The sequence below is a fragment of the Solea solea genome, chromosome 21 (assembly GCF_958295425.1).
Source record: "Solea solea chromosome 21, fSolSol10.1, whole genome shotgun sequence".
NCBI lineage: Eukaryota > Metazoa > Chordata > Actinopteri > Pleuronectiformes > Soleidae > Solea > Solea solea.
In genome coordinates, this window is record NC_081154.1 from 3,301,337 (window position 1) to 3,327,510 (window position 26,174).

The window sequence follows — 26,174 nt, forward strand, 5'->3', positions numbered from 1 at the left end:
AAAAGAAATGACAGTATATATGAAATCTCGAATCGTAAATTAAAACAATTTACAAATATTGAATGCAACCCCCAATTCCAATGTACAACACAACATTCTTCAAAAATACTTAAAAAACAAATACAATCTCTGAAACAATATGTTCAGTATATTGCACTGAAAGATCTGAAATAAAATTGAATGCTTTTTTCTTGGTCCGTGCCACGGCAGAGTCCATGTGGCTCAACCCGAGCCCAGTGCTCTTTGTTTGGCCCGTGACAGTGTAAAGGTGAGTGGTTCGGGGTTCAAAGTAAAGGACTCAGTAGTAGTAATGCTGCATCTCTGTCCAGTTTGTGATCCAGTACTTTTTCTGGGGCTCCTCAGGCTGGAATCCCAGGTTGAACTGATAACGCTCAGCCTTGCGAATTTTCACCCCCTGGTGCTTTGGCATCATCCGGTAGTAGACGGCCCGCTTAAAGAATCCAAGCTGGAGGGGAAAAACAGGAGAGAAGGAGGTGACTTTTTAAGAGGATGCTGTTAAACAGCAGGAAAGCTGGGATTAATGAGGGGGGGGGGGGGAGAAGATTTAAGTTTCAGGGGCTGAGGAAAATCAGATTAGGTAACAGAGAGAGCCACAGACAACGTCAGTAAAAACAAAAGCCATGAAAAGTGATCAGCAGAGCATTGCACAGTAGAAGACTGGAAGGGAAATGTTAGTAACAGTAATAAGAGCAAGGTGGGCTAAAGTGAGAAACAGAAGGTGGAGCGTGGAGTTGAATCACACGCCAAGTTGAGAGCTAAAAGAAAAATTCCATTTCGAAGGGGTTTGTTTTTACCCAAAAAGCCCCACTGGTGTATGCTGTTTGAGACCCAGTCAGTAGTCCTCAGTCAACCTCTCTGTCTCAGAGGGCTGGATCTTCATCTCAGCCTTCTGGGCTTTGGCCTCATACATCTCCCTCCTGTTGGCCCTCTGGAAGAAGCCACACTGGGGGTGGAGGAGGAGGAGGAGGAGGAGGAGGAGGGTCAAAGGTTAGACTAATGGCTTAATGTGAAGGTTACAGATGACAGATGAATGACTTGGCATGTATCGTATAACCCAGAGAGGGCCTCTGTGTAGTAGGAGTGGAGCGTGTTCGCAGGTCATACCAAGTGTCTTTGTGCGTTCAGTGTGCGATCGGTGCTCATCTCACCTTCCACAGAATAACAATAATGATTCCTAGTAGCAGAACTCCGGCGACAATGGCCGAGATGATGATCCACAGCGGGAGCTCGTAGGGTACTTCCACTCGCTCCACCGGTTCTATTTCCACCGCAAACTACAAGAGAGGTGGAGATGGTCGAGGTAAGTTAGAAATAATCAAACTGCTTTCAACGCAATCTGCAAACATGTAGTTCTAATTTTATTCATTTTACTGTTAGCTAGCTGCTAGCTAGCTAGCTAGCTACATAGCATATAGACCAATTTACAAATATAGCTAGCTAGCTAGCTAGATAGCTATCTACCTACCAAGCTAGATAGATAGATAGATAGATAGATAGATAGATAGATAGATAGATAGATAGATAGACAACTTAAGTTCTAAACCTTGTTTTACAGTATTATATTGTTTCAAATCTTTAACTTGAGTTGCAATATCAGAAAAATGGAGTTAGACCTTTTTGTCCAGCCCTGAATCAATACCATGTTCACAATCATAATCTTCCATCATTATCAGTCAGACATTACGCACCCTGGCGGTCTGATTGACCATCTTGATGGTCGATTTATCTGTAAGGAGCGTCAACGTGGCATGGCCGATGACTGTAACTCTCAGAACATTGGGATAGTCCTGAAATAACAAACACACACACATGTGGAAAAGAAAGCAGAGAGGCGATGTTATGGTTGGGTCTGGGGGTGGGGGCCTAAGGAAGGAATGCATTGTCCTTGCAGCTGAGTGTGAGTGTCAGCTGACCTCCAGCATCGTACTGTTCCACAAACGGGAGCGGACATATATCTTGGCCGAGTGTGTCATGTTGAGCAGCGGGCAGAGGAACTTCACACAGTTTGCTGTCCCCTCGGCGCAATCCTTCAACAAAATAATGGGAGACAACTGTGAAACAAAGTGAACAAACACGGGCGTCTCCACTATTCTGCTATGGATCTTTGGGAGTGTTCGGACAGGTCCACTTCTCACCAATTGGTGGGTCTCCTTTCGAGGAGTGAGCAGAGATAAGGCTGCCTGCGGCTCGACGGTTTGCGGCTGACTCGTTTCACGATCGTCCGCCGTGATCTGACGCTTGGCGCGCTTCGGCCTGCTCTCCGACAACTGCAGGACAAGAGAGAGAGAGTGTGGAAAGACAAAATGACAGAGGGAGGCAGAGGAGACAGAGACGTTACATCACAGGGTGAGTGGTAATTACTGGTTTTGATAAAAAAGACATTACCCAGTTCTCCTCAGAATAGCATTGTCATTTCCATTTGTCTATATGTGGGCCTCACACATTATGATTTTTCTATTTGTGGCTCTGTGAGGTTTGCATGAGGCGACACAAATGTTTTTCCCAAAATGTATTTCTGAACAGCTGTGGTTTGGCCTCAAGGCCATTTTTCACACCACTGAAGTTTCCTTGTAACGCTCAGACTGCTCACTTCATGCTGACGTCAGGGTGAATTTTCATGTCAAGACTGTGAGCGGCTGAGTCACCACAGTGGATCTTCTTTTCTGCACCGAGATTTTTTTTTTTTCTTTGAATGACCTTCATGACACAACCTTCTCCATTTATCCTGGCTTGGGAACAATGCCAGGAGTACACTTATGTTCCCCCAGAGGCTGCAGAGACCAGTACATCTGTAGAAATGAGCCCAATCAATTCCTGTGATCTTTTGCTGAGGGAGACAAAACCTACCGCCCTAAGATTTACTGCCCTGTCAGTGAATGTGTTCTTACTTAATATCAGTCCGGGTCAGTGAGGTTGGTCGTTCACCAAAGGCATTAAATCAACAGAAATACTTTCACACAATATTGGAATGAGAGTTTAAGACATTCCACCCGTTGCCTCAGCTACACACTTAAGCAAAAGTCAGTGAGCAAACACAGAGTGAAACGTGTCATTATCAGCGCCTTAGTGTGCTGACGTCAGCATTTAGGTCAAAGGCCTCACAGAGCTGCTCGCTGTACACTCTTTCTACCTCTATTTATTTGTTATCACGATTGGGGCTTTTCAGGAATAGGACAATCTCACTCTTAATAGCAACCACAGATGGTGGTATATGGACGCTGTTTCCAGATTCTAGAAAGTGAAGACAATGTGGAAAATGCCTGTAAACCTGAATTCTATGGTCCCCATCAATCATTCCAAAACAGCACGATTCTATTTTTTTAATCTATGGTGCCCTTTAAACTAATGGAGATGCTTTATTATAATAATAAGAGGACATGGTTATGCCCACTCTCAGAGATCTATCCCTCACTTCATCCCCAGTCTAGCTTCAAAATTGAAAAACTTGAGGCAGTTAACAGACGATGTCAGTCAACTGCGTTCATGCTCCGTTCCATCACTCCCTATTTCACTTTTCTCATTTAAAAGTCTGAGCCTTACAGCGAGCTTCAGCGGGTTGACTGCTTCCGGAGCGTTGCACTCCGTCTCCGATTGCCCCTTGACGACAATCTTGGTCAGGTACAGCAGCCACTTGCCGTTGGCGGCCTCAGAGGGCCAGTCAAACGCCAGAGCCAGGGTCCCCAAGTCTCCCAGGGGCTGCCCCCTCATGTTCACCTGGCGGAGAAGCGACAAAGAGAGTGACTTCACAAGGAAAAAAAAACAACGTTGTTAAATGTAAAACAGTCAAAGCTGGACGGTAGCTTTGTGACTCCAAAAACGGTATCCACCCCCATTCACGCTTACACCACAAACCATGTCTCACATAGCAATCTTTTCCCCACGCAATATTAAACTTCTAAAAGAAGGAAAAATGTTGGCTTCAAAGACTGGGTGGGGAGGATGGAAATGTGGGTGAGTAGCACACATACTGTAGATGCAATATACCATCATGGACGTCTAGTATAGTCTGAGTGGCAGCGGTGACTCACGTTGAAGGTGAACTCCACCAGACTGCCCACGTCACTGGTGTTTACCATGGCCGACATGCCCATCACTGTCCCACCGAACTGTGTCTGCACCAAGGGGTTCTCTCTGAGCAGAGGGAGTTCAAGAAAAATGATTTGAAGTCAGTGTGGAAAATGAGAATGACATTCCTTTGTGTTTTATACAGCACGTCATGGCTCGTTAGGTAACGGGACTCACATGGAGAAGGAGGGCAGGATGGTGTTTTCGATCAGCAGGGCCACGGGCACAGGCGTCAGGTCGCTCTGCTCACTGAGACTGAAGGAAACAGACGTCACCGTGACATCAACACGGACGGTAGAAAAACACGCAACTTCAAAAGCACTCACGTGGACAGAAGCAGCTGGGACTCCACCTCTTGTGTGTACAGATCGATGCCCGACGTCTCAAACTTGAGGGCGAGGGACACCTGATACGGAGAGCACGAGCTCAGTGTCAGACAACAGAGGGACACAATCCATGAAAGATATGAAAAAAGCCATGGATACTCACCTTGTCATTGCCTTTCAGTGGATTCCCCAGGTCACAGATCACTGTGACGTCGAAGCTGCATTGCACGTCATGGTCCTGGACAAGAAAATGACAAACAGAATTTAACAAATGTGACTCTTTAAGTCATAATTATGGAAGCCCATTTCCGCCAGAAAAAAACTTTTTAGCGACTTTTCATTTCACAATAATGCATTTTTATCTCATAATTATGAATTTTTATCTCATAATAATGAATTTTTATCTTTTAATAATAATGATTTTTTATCTCTTAATAATAATGAATTTTTATCTAATAATTTTGACTTTTTAACTCATAATTTTGACTTTCTATCTCATAGTTTTGACTTTCTATCTCATAATTTAGACTTTTGACTCATAATTTAGACTTTTTATCTCATAATTTCGTCTTTTATTTCATAATTTAGACTTTTTATCTCATAATTTCGTCTTTTATCTCACAATAATGAATTTTTATCTCATAATTATGAATTTTTATCTCATAATAATGAATTTTTATCTTTTAATAATAATGAATTTTTATCTCTTAATAATAATGAATTTTTATCTAATAATTTTGACTTTTTATCTCATAATTTTGACTTTCTATCTCATAGTTTTGACTTTCTATCTCATAATTCAGACTTTTTATCTCATAATTTTGACTTTCTATCTCATAGTTTTGACTTTCTATCTCATAATTCAGACTTTTGACTCATAATTTAGACTTTTTATCTCATAATTTCGTCTTTTATCTCATAATTTAGACTTTTTATCTCATAATTTCGTCTTTTATCTCATAATTATGACTTTTTATCTCATGATTTCAACTTTCTTTGAGGATATTTTGTTATCAATGTTTTTTTCTGGCTGAAATGAGCCTTTATCCATAATTTTGTCATATCATAAAAAAAAAAGAAGTCAAAACTTGGATAGAGGGGGAAAACAAATAGACATCTGCTGCCCTCTAGTGGACGCACCGTGGACCTGACGCCAGAATATCTCAGTGCATCAGGGAAGGTGATGTTGAGCGTGGCCTGATGGGCGTCCTCGCCGAGTCTCCCAGCTGAAGGGAAGTTAGTCACCTCCACTATCAGCCGTATTATCTTCATGTTGCTGTTGAACTGCAGCACCTGGAATTTGCCTTTCCTGCGCATCAACACATTTATGTTTTAATTAGTATTATGACCAACACAAAAATCCATTTATCTAAATAATGGTGTCAGCAGCTTTAAGGATTCCATTTTACCTGGGGTAGGGCTTTTCTTCATTGTCAACAAACTGAGCCGTGAGCTGCAGATTACTGCTACATTTGTTGTCTGAGCCACATTCATTCTGAAAATTAATCTGTGGGAGAGAGCGGTAAATGGGATTACATTACACCCTACAGTGGCGCCATGACACGCACAAAGGCCACTGCGACTGTGACGTATGAACACGTAATGTACCTCGGTTCTCTGAGTGAGTTTCTGCTCCTGGCTCAGGATTGGAAAGGAGTCCAGGTTCTGCACGGAGCGCCGGGATTTAGGTTTCTGCTCGTGCAGGGACAGCTTGAGGGAAAAGACCACGGGCTCCAGTTTGTCCGTCACAGGTGCCTGTGAATTTATCCAAGTATTTAGTTAGTAGCTTTTCTTCATGAAATAAAAATGGATATTCATATATAACCTCTCACTTACGACAACATACAGCTTCCGGGTGTCACACGTGGTCTTGGAAGCGGGCAGGCTTATGATGCCAGTGTAGGTGTCGGAGTTATTGTCCTCGAAACGAACCCGAGGGCTTCTTCTCCTCTCCATGTCCGCCTCCACTGTGTACTGCACCACTTTACAAATTGTAAACACAAACAGCGCTTAAGCACGCTGCAACACAATGTGTAACAACAACAATACAGCCGTTTCAGATGGTGAAAGAAAAGACTACTCACTGATGTTCTTCTTGAAGTCTTTGTTCCCATTGCTCAGCGTGAACGACATGCACAGTGTCGCCGTGATACTGTAACACACACAGAGCGACGGTGTGAACACTATTTACATTTTTAAAAAAGTGACATGACTTGACATGACACGACATCTCACCACGGTGTGTTGCCAGGACACAGATTAGGATCCACGATCTTCGGCTCGACGTGAAAGTCCTTCGTCAAGTGGATGACCGGTCGAGCTCTGAAGACAGAGAAAACAGATGAGACAATTATGATTTACTATCGTCACCTTTCATGTCACATCTCTTCTACATTTTAACTTTTACAATATAGTTGTCCGTATAAATGTGTGCTGACACTCGTCTTGTTGTTGTTTTACCTGAGCAAGGCAATGCGGTCGTCCAAAGAGCCGACTAAGATGTCCGGGTAACTGTTGTCGTCCATGTCCATGCCTCCGTTCAGGGAATAGCCGAAGGTCTGGAATCCACCATTGGCAACCGTCTTGCCTTCAATCACCTGTAGAGGGCAGAATTACTTTCAAGACTTACTGTACATGGACGGTTACACTGAAGCACATCCTACAAAGTCAGATGTTACCTGACTGGGGCTCTCAGAGATTCCCTTTTTACTGCCCATCCATATGTAGACCTTCCCCGCGTCGTGGAACGGCGCTCCGACGGCAAAGTCTGCAGACAAAAGCAACTGACTGAAACATCTCAGGGACACACACAGAGAGAGCAAGACAAGCTTTATGTAATGCCCTGCTAGGTGGCAGCATTGCACCACCTAGTGATTAGTGGCAGCTTTGAATCTGTGTCAAAATGAACAAAGTCCATTAAGTTTCCCATCTGAGATAATTGTGCAGCAACTAAAAACAGTCAAAACAACATAAATATGGCCTTGTCCTTAATTCTGGGTGCATTGCATTCACTGTCACACCTTGGAATCCATCTTGGTTGACGTCACCAATAGCAGCGACGGAAATGCCGAATCCAGAAGCCGATGGACCCTTCAGGACGACGGTGGCCGTCTTCTGGAAGGATCCATTCTCGTTCATGAAGATGTACACGGCTCCGCCGTGATCGTTCATGCGGTCAAAGTAAAATGGTGCGCCCACAATCAGGTCATTCCAGCTGTCAGGGGCCGAGGAAAATGTGCAAAAATCAACATTCATTTGTCTTTAAATAACACAAATCTAACCACGTAACTCCTGCTTATGATTTAACCGTGAATTACGATGTTTCGTTCACCTCCGCTCATCGTATTTATACGTTATTGTCGTACACTTCCACTCTCATGTTCTGACAGTGAATGAAGACATTTACACAGCTTGGGATTAAGTGGATTCAGTTCAATTTAAACATTTTTGTTGTCAGAGACTTCATCTTTTCACCCAAATACTCTATTTGACAAAGTTTCATTTAATAATTACTTAATATTAACCCCTTAAGCCTGAAAGAAATCTACCGCCGTATTCATCCGCTATAAAAATACAGTAAAGCGAAACAAACTTTTAGACCCTAATACATAAAATGACATAAAGGATTGATGAGTACACGTTCACCCAAAGACATTTTAGTCTTTCTACATGTAAGACAAAATCCTCTGAGAGTAACTGGAGTGAAGAAACATACTCGTCGTTGTTGAGGTCAGTGACGGCCATGCTGCTTCCAAAGTACGAGCCCACTTGTTCCCCGGGGATGATGAGCACAGGTTGGATGCTGTTGTCGGTCTTTGTCCCGAACAGCACGGAGCCCTTGGACTCGTCCCTGGGAGACCCCGTGACTACTGTGTAGTCGTCGTGGCTGAGGAGCTTCTTCTCCTCGAGGACCGAATAACCTGTGGCAGAGAGAATGAGACAGTGAATGAGATTTTTCTGTCTCAGTGTGGCAGTTAAAGCTGGATTTCCTCTGACACACCTGACTCTTTTTCCTGTTGAGTATGATGTAAAAACGACGGCATATTTATTTACCAATATAACTGTTGCGTCCTTTCAGCTGGCCAAAGTTCTTGTTAATTGAGTCCCAAGCGTTCAATGGATCTGGGTCCCTCCATGTCACGTGGACATTTCCTTCGTAATAAAAGCAGAATCAGACAACGGTGTTAAAATCAGTAACAGAGAATAATCCCGGCGTGAACTCTTCGGCACCCACCTTGCCACACGTAGCTCCCCGTGGCACCGATGTAGACGTCGTTGTCCGTCATGCCGCCCGAGATGCCCATGTTGCACATGCCCTCCAGGTCCATGTCAAAGTTGGGGTTGCAGACCTCGTAACTGTCGGTCTGCCAGTCGTCGTTTTGATCAAAGGTCAGATCGTTACTCCGCACGAAGCACTTCCCGATCATCCGCCGCTGCTCCTCTGCGCCGCCCTTGATCTTCACGTACCGGTGCCCACATGCCTGGAGAGATCAGGGCGAGTATATGAATGTTAACATGTATGCATTTTCAGATTATCTATCAAAAATGCATATATACATCTGTCCATCTGTCCTTCTGTCCGCCAGTCTATCTATCCATCCATCTGTATGTAATGAAAGTTTGAATATATAACAGTCTGAATATATATATATATATGATGAAAATCTAAATAAAGATAAGGAATTTTTTAATATATATATATACATATATAACAAAAGTCTGAATATATATATATATATATATATATATACATGTATATATGTATAAATATACATATGTGTATATATGTATATATGTATATGTATATATATATACATAATGAAAGTTTTATTATATATAAAGAAAGTCTGAATATATGTATATGTGTATATATGTATATATATAATGAAAGTTTTATTATATATAAAGAAAGTCTGAATATATATATGTATATGTGTATATATATATATCTATATATATATACAGTATATATGTGTATATATGTATATATATAATGAAAGTTTAATTATATATAAAGAAAGTCTGAATATATATGTATATGTGTATATATATATATATACATATATATAATGTAAATATATATGTATATATATATATAATAAAAGTTTAATTATATATAAAGAAAGTTTGAATACATGAGAGCAGGAACCTCTCAGGATAACGTCTAACTTTTCCTACCTGCATTTCTAATTCTGTCTGTTTTAACACAATACAACAGGGCGTCATCTCACCAGCACGCGTCCGGCCTTCTCCACTCTCTGACTGGCCACCGTCACGCCGAGCCACATGCCCTCGACCATCTCTAAAGGATTCGCTGTGGAGGAGTCGAAACGCGGCGGTTACATCACAGGAAACAGAGAGTGCAAACGGAGATTATTATTATTGTTGTCCTTTATTTAGAGAAATGAAGGACAGCTCAAAAGGAGTACGAGGTGCAGTCCACTGTCAAGCATTTCCAATCATCCATTATATATATATACAAAATCATCGTGATTACGGAGTTAATCACAGTCACCGACAGTAAAGCATCATTCGGCCTGGTTCATGCCCTGACACATACTCTATTAACCTCAAAAATGTACTGCCACTGCAGCAACAGTCTCTCCAAGCTCAACATCAAACAGGGATGAGGAATCCTTTCATTACAGTTGTTACTTAGAAGCCTCTGGGCTGCCATATTCCCCCTGAAGGTGGAACAGCAGTAAGCATATCAGCTAAATAACCCTCAATTAAGCAAAGATGCACTTTCAGAGGTTTGTGTCCTGTGGCGCTTTGTGTCGATCCAAATGGTGTCAGTTATGCTAGTATAAAGAAGAAGTCAGCTGGTCATGATTTGAAGGTTATAGTTTACATTTCTTGGTTTAATATTCAGGGGAAATTACCTGTATGTGCCAAAAAACTTATTTTACTCATAAAGGTCGTGTTATGTCAGGGGGAGTTTCAGATGACGCTTTAGCATGTCTGAGGAAAAACACCTTTAATTTGATTGATTTGCATTTAAACTCTGAGGGCATGAAATACGTGTAAACTAGACAATACATGCCAAACAATGATGCTTTAGGATGCATTTAAAGATTTAAAGGAGGATCTATAGTTTTTGGAGTTTGATTAGGCGTCTTTTTCAACTGAAAAACCCTTGGTGGTGATTCTTTTGACTTTTCAACACATACTTTCCACTGCTTTCATACATTAACAGACAGGGGTGGGAATCACGGGGGTACCTCGCGATACGATACGCGATACATGGCCCACGATACCCATAATATCGCGATACGACGATTCTGTGATAATCAAAATGTGAAGAAAACAAACGTGAAAAGTTAAGTGCTTTTTCAGGATTTCTCTATTTATTCACAACATAGAGAACAAAGTGCAGAAAGTCTATATATTGAACATTATCCTGCTGTAACTCCCTCTTCTTTAACCAGGCAACTCCCACCCAAGTTTCCCTCATCCATTTGAGCAGCGCCACCGTGAGAAGAAGCACCTTATGATACTTTTATGATACCAAATCACCCCTAGTTACCCATGAGCTCTTGGTTATGACGAGAGGTCATGTACATGGTTCGCTCGGTGTGATCAGGTGGTAAATCACTGCTCACACACCTGTGCGAGATGTGCTTCACACTTACTTGTGGTGACCAGGTCCATTCTGGAGCAGTCGGTGGCGTCCGTAGTAATGGGACAGGAGTAGACGGCACCGGTTTCGTTCACATTTGGTAGGGACTTGGCCTTCTCTTTGGGCGCTCCCGTCAGAAGCCTGAACACACACGCAGACAAGAGAGAGATAAAGATTACTACCACCAGATCATATCAGGGTCGTGTCACGGTGTTCTACAGCAACAGAACAGACTCGGCAACGTAAAAGAAGACTAGACGATGGCCTGATAAGCCGGCTGGTCTAAAAACAGAGGGCGGGATGGATCCTGCGGTTTACTGGTCTGGAGCGTCTTCCTATACATGTGACACTTTGCTGCTGTGATACTTTGCCAATGACGAAGGCGGTTGAAATTTTTAAGCATGATTCACTTAAACTAGACAAGTAAAGACTGAGCCGGTGCGCGGTGACGTGTGAATCGCAAGCGGGGAGAGTGGAGCAGTCGGTGCGCGACCCGGAACAAGTCTGGGCACCACATACACAAAAGACAAACACGGCTCTCGTGATGGACCTGATCTTTTTGTCCACTCACCCAGAGACACTCCCTACATCAGCACCTTTTCACACACACGCCACACAACTTTGAAGTCGAGGGATCAGGCCCTCTGTGGGACACACTATTTACTGTCAGCACAAGATTCATTAGCTCCACTTTGTAGGCGGAGAGGTGCAGGCGCGGGGCTTGTTTTCGGTGTGTGTGCGACACATGGTTCGCTGTAGTGTGTGAAACAAACACTGTGTTGTTCTTCTCTGTCAAACTTTCTAAAAAAGTCAAAGATGAGGAGTGAAGGTTGTGGCTACATTGATATCTGCCTTCCTTAAATGCACCGATAAGCACGAATAAATACAGATAATGGGACCGCAGACTTAAAACAGACCTTTTCAAGGAGGCTATAAGGCCTTGAAAATTAAAATCATGAGTCAACGCTGAACTGTTCCGACATGAAGGTAAGATATTTTTCTGTGGGATGAACCATGGCAGAAGGGCTGCTTAATATTTGAAGATTTGAACAGTTTCCATCCCTCCCTCCACCACCATTTCATATACAAGGCGCCCTCATACTGTATGTACTTGCAATCTTGTGATGAGAATATTTCACGAGCCCAGACACAATATCCTCTCTTTGATGTGTCACCTGAGCGCGAACAGACTCAAAGTTTGTCCTTGCAATGGAAACAGTAACAATTTTAACCTCTTTCTCGCCTAATTATGACTAAATATGACCACTAAAATAACAGCATAGGTATCTGGAAATAAAAAATATAGCGTTCCACATTATGAAGTTTGTATATTCTTATTCTATTTGAGTGGAGGATAATAAGGTCGTTAATAAGAATATTATTGCTCAGCGCACTGTGCCTATGACAAATAAATGTCTTTAAACTTGATTAGACTCTAATTCTAATTAATCATTTATCCTGTGGGCCGGATTAGACCCTCTGGTGGGCCGCTACTGCTTATCTTTAAAGGGTCGTGGACTGGAGCTAATCCTGGCTGAAATTGAGCAAAAAGGTATAAGCTGCTCGACATGTGGAGACAAACAGCCGTTCACTCCTTAGGTCAATATCAGATAATATTAATTTAGAGTCTCCACGTAACCTAATCCCAATCTGCATGTCTAAATATAAACATGGACCACAGCTTATCTAACACCATCAACAGGTACAACTGTTCTTTTTTCTGATACCAGATCAGCTGTGAATAACAATTATTTCATAATAGAATCATTTTTAAAACACTGCCAGAGCTAAGACGGCCACTGAGGGACCGGCAGTTTTCAGTGAACAGGGAGGAAGTGGCTGCAAAGTCTGGTAATCACTCAGTCGTGTCGACAGCACCTGTGATTCCATAGAGGCAGTTACTGTGTGTGTGTGTGTGTGTGCTGCGTCCATTCTATAGATGTAAGCACATGAGGAAGTGAGTCTGTGTTTTCAGCCTGCACCACTTCATTTCTACTAAATCAGACGTCATGGCCACCTGATGAGCTCTGCAGCTGTTTCCAAACATTCACACACACAAGTTATCGCATCTTTCTGAGCTCAGAGCTCAGATTCACTTATAAAACATTTAGAGGCCGTGGTAGTGTGAACTTTGCTCTCACTAAAAAAAGAACTTCAGGAGAGCCGAGGCCCAAAGTCCAGTGCTAATCACACTCGCTTGTGGAAGGCTTGGATAATCTTGGTCGGCAGCAAAACAGACGGGAACGAGAGTTCAAGCCGAGCTCAAAGCACGTGCGCTGTCGCCTCCGTGTCTCGGCAGAGCCACGTGGGTCACCTGTGTTTGTTGTGGAAAGTCAAAAACCACAGGTCAAGACACAGCGGAGAGAGTGTCTGAAGTTTCATATCAGGAAGACCTTACACCGAGACATAGCTCCATCATTTGGGGGATTAAAGAGGATTTGCTTCACAGTTTTCAGGGTCTTTATGTTGAAGCCATCGCCAGCAGCCTGGTATATCAGCTTACCACGCAGAGGAGGAAACAGGTAACTCCCTTCACTGCCATAATGACACAGGGATTCCACCCTTCAAATATGCAACAGATAGCCTTCATATCACCATTGTCGGCTCAAACGAACCCTAAAACGCCAACGTTTCAAGCACCTTATGCGAGAGGATATGAAAGGATTCCATGAAAATGACCACAACCTGAGCAAAAGGGTTGACTCAGCCATGACAGTGCATCTCATATCCTGTCCCGACTGCAACAATGCGTGTGCCTCGCCTCCTATCTGCCTCCCTGCTCATCACCTCCTCATAAACATGCTGTCAAAGGCCCGGCAACGGGGACGGGAATGGAAGAGGGGCGCCCAGCAACCGCATTCCTCCTCCCAGGACATGTTGAAATTCGCCCCCCTCCAATGGAAGTGATCGTGAAGGCTGACTAAACCAAACATTTACTGAGGCAAACACACCCAGCCAAGGTGAGAGTGTGAGAGTGTGAGAGTGCATTCTTGAAATCAGGACTGAGAAACTCTCCAGACGAAGGGAGTCACTCAAACAAATTCATAAACACAGCGCTGGTGTTTATCGAAAATACACCGGTGCAGTCATCTTATTTAGAAATGCCTCATGAAGGAAAGAAGACAGGACCAGGAGGTGGGATTGAAAAAGTTAAGTAAGAGGTTTGTAGACAAGCGTTTTTCTTCCCCTGTATGTGACTGTTTCAGACCCAGAGTGACACCAACAGTCGTGAAACCAGGAAACCAAAGTTGAATAAAGACTTTTACAACAAAAGACAATGGTGACGACTTTGCATTTGTCGTAGTTGTGCAACAAAATTCTGAGGTTATGGTTATTACAGTAATTTCACTTGCGATGTTGCAGGAAGCCGGCGATTCAGCGTCTTTGTCACCAGAGAGGAGAGAGTGGGAAAAACGCCTGTTTCCATTTTTTTGTTTTATACTGTTCATATTTAACACGCAAAATTGACATTACATTATTACATGTCATTTAGCAGACGCTTTTATCCAAAGCGACTTACAAGGGAATTGAGTACAACCTGCCAGGGGTGGAGTTGAACTTGTGACCACAATGTCTTTTGCACACAGGGTACCGGTCTTAACCACTGAGCCACCCCACCCCACCCCAGTGGGTGTGGTGTTCGTGTACAACTACAGTGTCTTTTCTGAATAAAACTGTTTGTTTTTCTTCATTTTAAATTGTTAAAACACTATTTTAACATGCAATAAATAAATTGTAAATAAGGAAAAATGTTTTCAGGGTTAGGTGTTAAGGGTTAAAAGATGGGAAAAGTATAAGTGACCAACAAAGACAGAAGGACACGGAGAATAAGTCAGTGTGCACGTGATGGATCGTCTGTCCAGATAAACCTCAGGGCAACCAGTTTGTTACAGGGCGTGCCTGTCGCCCTCAGGGCAAAGTAAAATGAAGCAACACAGAAGACAACCTCAGGGCCTGTGTTTCCCTGCCGTCAAAAATAAAACGCAGTTCAAACAGTAGTTCACAAAGTTTGAATAATAACGTCAACAACAAGAATCACCAAAGGTTGCGTACTGTAGCTTTATCTGAGAACTATATACTGTATATAAAATATGTGCACAGCAAAAAAGACACTTTTAAATCACGTTACTCTATAATCACTAACTCTAAATGTGTCACTCTCTGCTTTATTGTAAAGAACGGTAGAAAAACACTGTGGTTGGGACTGTGTGTGTGTGTGTGTGTGTGTGTGTGTGTGTGCATTTGCAATCAAGCCGCTTCCACAGGATGTGGATTCGTACAAAAAACGAAATTTTTATGACCCCGCCATGAACCTGCTCTACACTGTATCAGTGCAGCAGTAGCAGCAGCTGTGATACAGTGACACACATTACTGTTGCCCCTGGTAACAAGGATTCAGAGAGAGGATTGGTGAAGTGAGGACGTTCAGTTTTTAATGATGAGATACAGACATATTCAAATGTATCTGTGATCTGAAGCTGTATTGATTTGGACCAGGAAGCCGAGTAGCCGCACTTTAAACAGGACAACTGAAAGGGGGAGGAGCTTCTACATGAAAACTGTTATGAATGATGATAAAGTGAGACAAAGACTTCAAGTTAATTGGTATAGGATTATTTCTGTTAACCCTTAAACACGCCAGGCTTTTAATTTCAGGAATACTTTATCCTTTTTTTCATGCATTTATGTGAGGTTGTGTCTATTGTAAACAAAATACTCACACTAACACCCCTACGCACAAAAATGTACTCATTGAAACCCATTCAAATCACTGTTTTTGATGCATTATGACTTAAAACTTGTCAATTTGAGGGTTAAAAACTAAAAATTCATCAATGTTCGATGTGTAGGATGATGGTTTAAATTTTTTTTTCTTTTAAATTGAAATACATTTTTTTTATAATTTATACAATTTTATAGCTTAACGTGTGTGTTAGCGTGAGTATTTTACGGGGGAAAATGCATATAAACAAATGTTTCTGCTAATCTCTCACATATGCCAGGCTGCATGACGTATATTGAAAATTATTAATTTATTGTGCTTTTTAGACCATAAAATGAAGGTGCATCATGACAAAAACTTGGCAATTTAAGGGTTAATGTTGATATTTGACATGGAAAGGAATGGTGTTGGTTTAAAACATTAATAGCTTAATTTTTTTATGAACACGTTTCAGTGCTCTAGGTGTGTTAACGTAACTTTTTTTGAAGGCACATCTAAGGTTTAATAGATATACCTAAGAACATGTGAAACAAAGGTGAGAACAAATAAAAGGGGATACTCCCTCTTAGTGAAGCACATAATAGGTCATGAAAGTGCCAAACAAGTACAGACATGGAACAGATAGTTTCAAGCGACTGGGCTGTAAGCAACTCATATTGAGTCCTTAGATCCACGAAGCAAATGAATGGGGGCTAATATTGAATGGAGTGACTCAATTTGTAGATTGAATTAAACATGAGGACGAGAGTGAGCGAGGCAGAGATGCATGTCCATATGCTCTCGTAACGGTGTAATGACTGAAATATGAGAGGACGCTTGATAAAGGCATGGTGTAGTACAGTGTGGTGGGTAGAGGGATGTAAAGTCACGTGATGAATGTGCATGTGTGTGTGTGTGTGTGTGTGTGCGTGCTCGGTGCCCAGTTCAGTTTTATTGTGTTACAACAGCACAATGATAAATCCAGTTCTTAGTCAATTCAGGAAACACTCACAAAGCAGTAGGTGGGGTGACGAGAGCGCACACACTGCTATCAGCCCATTCACAGCGAGCACGCCTTGTTCTTAACACACTATTAACTGTAAATGTGTCTGGACGTAGAGAACATGGTTCACAGATGAGTCGCCTGTAGACAAACGGTGAACTCAACCTGCTGTAAAAAGATAAGTTCAGAACTTCCCTCAAAAGACCTGCACTTCCCTTTCTGGCACTTTCAACTGTTTCTGCATTCATGTAGGGCCTGAGTCATACGGTGTGTTTGATATTTAACATTTTATACGCGGCAAAATATGGTTAACACACAATGCCTACAATTAATCCTCACTGCAAAATACTGATCTGTCTGGTAAACAAGGAATAAGAAGATGATTGTTTTCTCCAATTCTTGGCACATTCATTTTGTTTTAGTCACTTTTCTTTACGTCAGTACAATGATGTGAATCACATTTAAATGATGTGATTTAAAACTTAGCAAAGTACAGTACAAAAAAACACCCTAAATTAAAAGTAAAGTTACACAAAAAAGCTACTCAATTACAGTCACACAAGTAAATCACATATGACATACAGCATCCCGTGCAACATCCATATAATTAATCCAAAATAATCTGAAACATCTCTAATAATCTAAACATCCAAATAATATAATTTCATTTATTAGATTTGCATACAAAACATAGTGTTTTAATATATGTTCATCTATAAAATGTAATGTATATGAGAATAATATTTCACAAAGTCATCACACAAAGTGATCCACACGATATATATCTAAAGTCGTATAGTTTACACAATGTCCCTGTCGTATTAAGACAAATCCTTCAGTATCACTGTCACAGGGTGTAAGAGAGCAAACACTGAGTGAAAGGAAGCTAAAGGTGATTTGTTGGCACACCGAGCAAATCATATACAGACAACTGAGGCCAGTGGTGGTTAAAATGTCATTTAAAAAACAAACACACACAAACAGCCCACCTGGTGAGGTACAGATCACTGGCTTCAATTTAGTGCGAGTTTTCACACTATGAGATGCATTCATTAGTGATCTAAAGAAATCACTCTGCACCTGTGGTCCACACAGACACACACACACGTGAGCGCCAGTCTGCCAGCGGTGAATCAGCTGGGCAAACATCCTGTTTGATGACCACCATCTGCCACCAGTGAAACAGTAACAGGAGAGCAAACTCATTTAATCCCATTGTGACAAGCTAAACATGGCGGGCTATTCCACCCACACACACCCCCCGCCCCCCACCACCACCCCATGGTAATAAACTAACACACTTTTCATTATCCGGGGACAGGGGAAAACGTTAATACAAGTGTACGACTGACGCTTGGCCTGGTCACACAGAGTCAGCAGTCAGCCACTGGATGCCTGATGTCAAACTGGTTTACTCCACACTCTCAGGTTTGTGCAGCATTGACTTCCATTCATTTGGACACAAAAGCACTATCCCTAACATTAGCCATAACCACTTAATGCCTAACCCTAACCTTACCCAGATCACGACACCGGCTTCCTGTGAGTCAAAGGACAGATTTCAAAATCTTACTCTTGGTCTACAAAGCACTGAATGGTCTTGGACCCAAAATACATACTAGACTTATTCGTTCTCACCTGTGGAACAAACTCCCTGAACACCTGACGTCAGCACATTTAAATCAGGCCGAAAAACATCATTATTATTTATTTAACTCGTTCCCCAGAAAAGCAGTTACTGCCTCATTAGGACCACGTTTTGGTCTCCATGAGGACTTCTGGTCCTAAAAAGGTTAACAAATACAGTCCGTGTACACACAAAGAGTCTGGACGCATGTTCTTCAGTGACCCCCCCACATCACATTCACGCGAGCAAAGTCACATTAAGCAGCCATGGGAGAATTCACCAGAGACAGTATCAGTAACAGCGTTTCCATTAACATCTTGACCCTGATTGTATATGCAGAGAGACGTGGGAGGGAGGGGAGCGAGGGGAGGGAGGGTGTTACAGGTGGACCACCTCACAGCTGTAACCGTGCTAAGAATAACAGTGGTAGCATGTCTGGTTTTCACTCAACTATTACTCAGCGTATATAAAAGCAGCACAGGTGTGTGTGTGTGTGTGTGTGAAATATGGAACTTGGAACACCTCCAATAATAATAAAAAAAAACCCACTGGAGCAGATTTGAATGCTTGTTATCGATCAATAAAAGGTCGTAGTAAGTAGTCGGGAGACTTTTTGTGTTGTTAAATGTACAGTAGGCAGCATTTTGAAGGCATCGCTGATCAACAAATCAATATTAACCTCTCAGCAGTGTAAATCACAACGCACAGTGACGAGGAAAAACACAGTACAAGTTTTTTTTTACTTGTCTGATGCTAATATCACACACAACCTTGAGTTTCTGGTGATACCAATATGAGTCTGATTTCTTTCTTTTTTTACATTGTTTAAAAGCTGTTAACAACACATGTGATGTGTTACCACCTAGCCATAATCAGCCAATTCAAAAACATACTCCCAAACAGTGTAACATGTATTCCTTTTCCATAAATCAAAATAAACATCTCAAAACATGACAGTTGCAACTTTTTTATCTACAATGTATAGTCTGTACTTAGTAGGGTAAACACAGGCCTTAAGTATACCAGGGTATACCAGGGCCTTAAGTATACCAGGGTAAACCAGGGCCTTAAGTGTACCAGGGTAAACCAGGGCCTTAAGTGTACCAGGGTATACCAGGGCCTTAAGTAAACCAGGGTATACCAGGGCCTTAAGTATACCAGGGTAAACCAGGGCCTTAAGTATACCAGGGTAAACCAGGGCCTTAAGTATACCAGGGTAAACCAGGGGGGCCTTAAGTATACCAGGGTATACCAGGGCCTTAAGTATACCGGGGTAAACCAGGGCCTTAAGTGTACCAGGGTAAACCAGGGGTGCCTTAAGTATACCAGGGTATACCAGGGCCTTAAGTATACCAGGGTAAACCAGGGCCTTAAGTATGCCAGGGTAAACCAGGGGGGTCTTAAGTATACCAGGGTATACCAGGGCCTTAAGTATACCAGGGTAAACCAGGGGGGGCTTAAGTATACCAGGGTAAACAAGGGCCTTAAGTATACCAGGGTATACCAGGGCCTTAAGTATACCAGGGTAAACCAGGGCCTTAAGTATACCACGGTAAACAAGGGCCTTAAGTATACCAGGGTATACCAGGGCCTTAAGTATACCAGGGTAAACCAGGGGGGCATTAAGTATACCAGGGTATACCAGGGCCTTAAGTATACCAGGGTAAACCAGGGCCTTAAGTATACCAGGGCCTTAAGTATACCAGGGTAAACAAGGGCCTTAAGATACCAGGGTATACCGGGGCCTTAAGTATACCAGGGTAAACCAGGGCCTTAAGTATACCAGGGTATAACAGGGGGGCCTTAAGTATACCAGGGTAAACCAGGGCCTTAAGTATACCAGGGTATACCAGGGGGGCCTTAAGTATACCAGGGTAAACAAGGGCCTTAACAACAACACTTCTACAGATCCTTTCTTGTACCACAGCGCTAGCAAACACTTCGACTTGGACAATATACTCAACAAAATCCACGTCCATTATCAACAGAGAGTTTCAAAGAAAAATGCCTCTGGTCGTCATTTGCATGAGAAACAAGCTAAAAACAATCTATCCATGCACAACGGGTCAGTGGAGCTCACACAAGAAAGCTAAGCTCCCAAAAACATGACTTTTTTAATAAACTGTGGTTATAAACTCTCAACAATCCACTATTTTTCCCAGAGATCCCGTCTTCTGCCGCTTTAAGGACCACATGATAGCACGCACCCAGACTTGTGCACAGACATACCGAATGTAAACCAATACTCGAGGATCATTTCCCCTTCAAAGATGATAAATGACATGACGAGACAAAGGTATTGAAGCATATAGTTTTTCTAGCTGCAGGTAACCCTCATTAGCCCAGAGGCCAGCTCCACCACTGTTTCTCATGCTGTTTCAGGGCATTTTGTACGAGCAGGAGAGAAAATGAGGATCTCTTACATTTTTGTTCAGACAGCAACAGTCCTCTCTGCAGGTATTTACCAATGAAAGCGCGACCATAGAGAATCTCTTCAGCGGAGATTAGCAGGAGGCCCAGCGTCCCGCTGGGATCCATTTCATCGTGTTATTAGAAGCTGTCGCTCACTCTGTCGCTACACAAAATGCAGCCCATGCCATTAACAACTGATTGGATACAGACAATAAAGAGCATAAAGATCAAGGTCAGTCACCATGAACAGACTAGCGTGTTGCTACAAGGTCTAAAACCTTGAATAACCCAAACCTAATTCCCAAACTACTGTCCATCACACTATTTTCATTAGATTTTTTATTTCACATTTTCCTTTATTGTTAAACAGGACAGCTGTGAAAAAACAACAGAAAACTTAAACCTTATCATTAACTAAGTTAAGATGTTATGAGGTGTACTTTAATTTTATTCTAACTGATCTAGGAGATTTTACACAAACCAGCAACTGATCTACAAAACAACTGTAAATTAAAAAATGTTGATCCGTGTTCGTCAAACCTGGAAATTGAGGTTCTCAAATGTCTTGTTTATGGCCACAAACCAAAATGATTCACTTTTTATGGTTTCTTTGTTATATGGAGCAAAGAAACAAAGAAAATAGTCATATTTAAGATGCTGAAACAATCAGAAATCTTGTTTTAATCGAAATTATAGTATAACTACGGGAGAGGATTGGGACCAAATATCTGCTAATAAAAACCTTGCAATGTTAATAAAGTGGAAAACAACGTTATATTCACAACTTTAATTGCCACAATTTCATAGCATCTTCTATGGCCAGATCTCTACCTGTCTACAAAATTTCACGGAAATTGATTTAGCAGTTTTTCAGTAATCCTGCAAAAAAACAACACTTCAATACAACTTCAATACAACACAACCCAACGACAGACTTTCGGTCGTTACGTAACAGCAGATTGGAATCCTCCAACGCAAGTATGAAGAACAAATATCTCTGTGTTGCTGGAACACAAAAGAGAAACATCAGTAACAACCTCCGCAGCCGGGCTCTGGTCTAATACATGCATGCATGAGGGTGTAATGCACAACACAGGATCCTTATCTGCGAGTGTGTGACAGTGGCGCTCTGACAGAACCTACTGTACTGCAGAGACAAAGACGAGTGCCGTGCGTATGACGAGGAATGTTGGAGCGCGGCCAAGTTGGGTCAAACCCACCTGAGCCGCTCTCATTAGCCTGTGCTACAGGATGTAATGTAATATAACACATGAGGTCACTCAGGTGACGTTAAAGCAGCAGTGTGTACATTTATGTTATTATAACAATTCTTTTTTTCTGCTTAATTTAAACATGAAAGGACCAGCGAACATCCTGTTACTACGTGCTTTTTTTGCCAAGTTTCCCAGAATAACTTCCAATATCTGGCAGTTATTTACAATTTACTGCATGTTAAAATAGTGTTTTCACAATTTAAAATGAAGAAAAACAAATTGGTTTGTTATGAAAAACACTGCAGTTGTACACGAACAACAGATTGTGCGTGTTAAAGTTTACATTTCAACATTTAAAATAACATATGTTTGAGTCTTTGTCTCTCAAATGCAAAAAAACAGGCCAACTCTCTGCTCTCTGGCGAAAAAGATGCTGATTTGCCAGCTTCCTGCAACGCTCGGTGTTACAGGGTTATTATTATAAAAAATACACTCTGCCAAGCAATACTATCATACCCGATTAAGGCCCTGTCCACATGGAAACGGCACGAAAACGTAAATGATATTCTTCCCGTAAACACGGCATCGTTTCAGGACATCTCCATCCCCACACACGGACCAAACAACAGTGTTGACACCTTTTGCCCCAAGATTTAGTGACTTCATAGACACACAGCGACCAGTGACAAATCTAGCAACTTTCTCACATAATCTTAACTACTTTCCGAGAAGGAAAATGTATCTACCACTAAATCTTTATTTACTGATGACTGTAGACACGCACAGAGAAAGAGGAACACTGTGACCACACAGATAACCCCCCCCCATCTGTAAAAAGAGTGTCTGAAAATAAGTTTCCCCTTATTTTACGATTCAGTTCCACTGTTAATCTTCAACAATTATTTTTAGTGACGTGTTCTAGTGATATCTAGCATCTTTTCAGGCTGACTTTAGTTCCTTTTTATTAACAGTAGACGGCTGCACTGCCACACAATCGGCCAACACAAGAGTATGATGATGGCAAGAATGACAAAGACAGGGATAGAGAATCCCAGTATTTGCAAAAGGCAAAAACAAACAACTATGCGTATTCACCTACATCGGAGTGTATGTGTGTATACAGCAGCAGCGCAGGGGCGAGCTCGGGAAACAAACTGCCGTAGAATTCACTTATGAACGTTTTTGTGGCCGTCTGTACTGACATAAACCCAGAGGCGAGCCAAGATATAAAAACTGCTCTATATATAAACCAGCGCATGTTCAAACTAAACATTAGCCTGTTTGTGGCTATAAACCTCACAGCGAGTCGGCCAGTCTGATATGCACCTTGCAGCAGCAGAAAAGGAGCGCACGGGGGGGGGGGGGGACAAATTAAATGACTTTCACGGCCTCGGGCCACGGCAGTCAGACAGAGATGAGCTGGAGAAGCAGAGGCACTTCAACTCTGATTAAATATTCATCAGTCACAGGAATTAAACTCTTTGACTCAGGTCACACAGGTTTTTGTCTGTGGGAGAAGATTCTGCATCTTAGCTGGAGGTTCGGCCAGGGCGTGTGCGTGTGTGTGTGTGCATGTGTGTGTGTGTGTGTGTGTTCCCCAGTCCCCACAGTCATCATTCTCACTCATGTCTTGTCTCAACCTGAAACCTGGCAGGTTGTGACTGTGCAGAGAAGGGTAATACATTCCACACATACCATGGGGTCAGGGGACTGGAAGAGCCAATAGGTGGCCAGCTGACTGCCCAGTTCCTCCTCCCCACACAACAACAGAGAACAAAAAAAGGCTCTGAGGGGAAAAAAAAAAAGTCTCTTTAAACAAGTGATTCAAAGAGGAGGGGGGTGGGGGGGGGGGGGGGGGGGGGAATACCCTGAACAAATTGGCCTCAGGTAGCTCCTATACATTTATATATACACCCATAATATTCACATTATAGCCTGTACCTTACAGGGTTAAGAACACATTCATTTACATGCTGCTGTAAACGCTGCGTGAAGGGAGAATGACCACGTTCAAGGCAGATTTATGTGCCAGGTTATTCCCACTCCGGCTCACTGTTAGTGATGTGGGAACCTGCGACTAAAGAGTGCAGCGAGACACATGAGTGGACAAACACGGAGGAAACAAGCTGTAAAGACTGTGTTAAAACCACCGGCAACAAACATGATAGACACACACACACACACACACCATCAAGACAACAAAATGTCAGAGGAGACGCGCCCACAGTGGAGTCGACTGTCTTATAGTGAGCACTGATAGCTCGGGCTGATTGAGAGGACGCTCCTCAAACAGGAGGTGCCATTGAAGGAAATAAGTGTACATGACACACACGTGACGGGACACAGAGCCTTCTGGTGAGGTGATAAGGGATTAGGAGGCAGTAGATGTGGAGGGTAGACTTGAAAGTGTAGAGTAAATTGACTTCCACCAAATCTCTCCTTCTTGCCAAGAGTGAGAAAACATTCGTCCTACTCTCATGGACGTACGGCCGACAGCAGGTGTACTTTCATGGTCCTGATAAAACAGAAGTCTTATAACCAGACGTCCACTCTCATTATCGCAGCCATGTGTTCCCCGTCTTGTGTTGCAGAGTCTGCTGACAGTGACTCGACCCGTCCCTCTGGGAGACAGAACCAGGATGGCACATCGATCTTGTGTCAGATGGACACGGCTATCCACTCAGTTAACAGTGTGTGTGTGGGGGTGGGTGGGGGGGGTGGGGCGGATCTCTGTAATGCACATCAGTCCGTGAGTTGACAGCGCAGGACGTTCAGACTCACTGGTGACGACGCAGAGGAAGTGGGCCCTGGTTGGCAATTTTCTCCTTCTTCAAAGCAGAACAAGGATACAGATAACAGCAGTGAACATGCTGTGTGATCATGGAGGCGGAAGGATGGGGAGGAGGGGACACACACACACACTGTAATTGGCTGAGGGAAATCCATCCCTAAACAATGATGCAGTTTGGGGAGCTTTTCATTAAAGACGCTGCACATAGGACGACAGGAAATATGTGAACATGAAACTCCTTCTTTGCAACAAGAATGTAAATCCTCCCAAACACGGTTAAGTCCACATTACGCCGTGGTAATAACAAGCTGCGACAAGAGCTCCCTTTACTGTGGAAATACAAAAAAATCCCTTGTGTTGAAGGTAATAGTCTGAGGGGAACACGGAAACAGACTCATGTGAAATCACTTTTCAACAGTTCATGTAACAATGACGCTCACCTGGCCCCAGATGTTTCACCCGCAGCTATGAAATATCATATTCAGTCATGTAAGCATTTCCCCCACAATAAGAGTCAATCAGGGCCGCAGCTGTGTGTGTATGGTGTAATAGATGGAACATGTAAAAACATGAAGTGGAGAATTTGTAATTAAAAAAACAACAGATTCCTGTTTGTTTTGAATCATGTAGACAGAGATTTACAGTTCATTTGTTGTAACTGTAACAAGAAACAACAGTTTACAAGACTTTTATGGAACAACGTGTGTCCACAAATGTCTTCGACGTTGCTTAAATAAAACCTTTAAAGCGGTTTGTTTGAGGAGGAAACTATAATGGAAGAAAGCACGTGTGTTAAAGCACTTTATAAAGACGCGACAGGTGTTTAATAACACGCAGCATGGGCTCCAAAGCTCGGTTACAGGCTGTGCGTAAAAATCAGTGTCGGATCGAAACGCAGATTTGTTCCGCCACGCTCTCCGCTGCTCTTACGCAGGTGCGCGCGCGCTACACAACCTGCGTGACTCCGGACATTGTTTCGTGTCGCTGACGGACTTACAGGTTCTTCCTGGAGCCCTCCGTCTGCTCGTGCAGCGCCACCGAGAATCCAAAGAAGCTCCCTTTGGTTGGTCCCTCCTTGATGACAGGGAAACGATCGTCGACATTAAATCCGCTGCAGGTTCGAGTCCCGCGGTGCGCAGCCAGAGCAGCGCACAGTAATAACAGTCTTGGAGACATTGTTCCGGCTGCTCTCAGTGGGGCAGTTCCCGCAAATCCACGCTGGCACGAGCGTCTCCTCGCGCTGACTGAGCTCCAACAGGTAGGGCTGCTTCACAGAGACCTCCCCACGGAGAACCGCCTGTGACTGTGCCCCTCCAAGGTGTCGGTGTGTGCCTCCCTCTGCTGCTCTGCTCTGTCCTGCTTCCTCTCTCTGCCCCTTCACGCCCACTCAGAGC

At 42.8% G+C, this 26,174-nt stretch overlaps 1 protein-coding gene across 1 annotated transcript; it reads right to left on the bottom strand.

Moving 5' to 3' along the window:
- On the bottom strand, nucleotides 1–26,174 carry itga3b (integrin, alpha 3b). Its single transcript, XM_058620597.1, has 26 exons — nucleotides 25,778–26,174; nucleotides 11,045–11,172; nucleotides 9,644–9,726; nucleotides 8,647–8,893; nucleotides 8,466–8,564; nucleotides 8,128–8,332; nucleotides 7,433–7,626; nucleotides 7,091–7,179; nucleotides 6,873–7,009; nucleotides 6,648–6,734; nucleotides 6,497–6,564; nucleotides 6,249–6,394; nucleotides 6,021–6,167; nucleotides 5,822–5,919; nucleotides 5,553–5,721; nucleotides 4,576–4,650; nucleotides 4,413–4,492; nucleotides 4,264–4,341; nucleotides 4,050–4,152; nucleotides 3,562–3,735; nucleotides 2,157–2,288; nucleotides 1,935–2,048; nucleotides 1,710–1,808; nucleotides 1,170–1,295; nucleotides 816–964; nucleotides 1–466 (listed from the first exon to the last, which is right to left on the bottom strand). The coding sequence occupies exons 1-25, from the start codon at nucleotides 25,954–25,956 to the stop codon at nucleotides 854–856; spliced, it is 3,168 nt and encodes a 1,055-aa protein (XP_058476580.1). The 5' UTR covers nucleotides 25,957–26,174; the 3' UTR covers nucleotides 1–466; nucleotides 816–853.

Bases quoted from the DNA above. Each gene is read 5' to 3' on its own strand.
- itga3b (XM_058620597.1), bottom strand. From the start codon at position 25,956: ATGTCTCCAAGACTGTTATTACTGTGCGCTGCTCTGGCTGCGCACCGC. The intron at 4,651-5,552 runs GTGCGTCCACTA...TTTCTTGTCCAG, and splicing joins ATTCTGGCGTCAGGTCCACG to GACCATGACGTGCAATGCAG. The intron at 4,493-4,575 runs GTGAGTATCCAT...TCTCCGTATCAG, and splicing joins CACTGAAAGGCAATGACAAG to GTGTCCCTCGCCCTCAAGTT.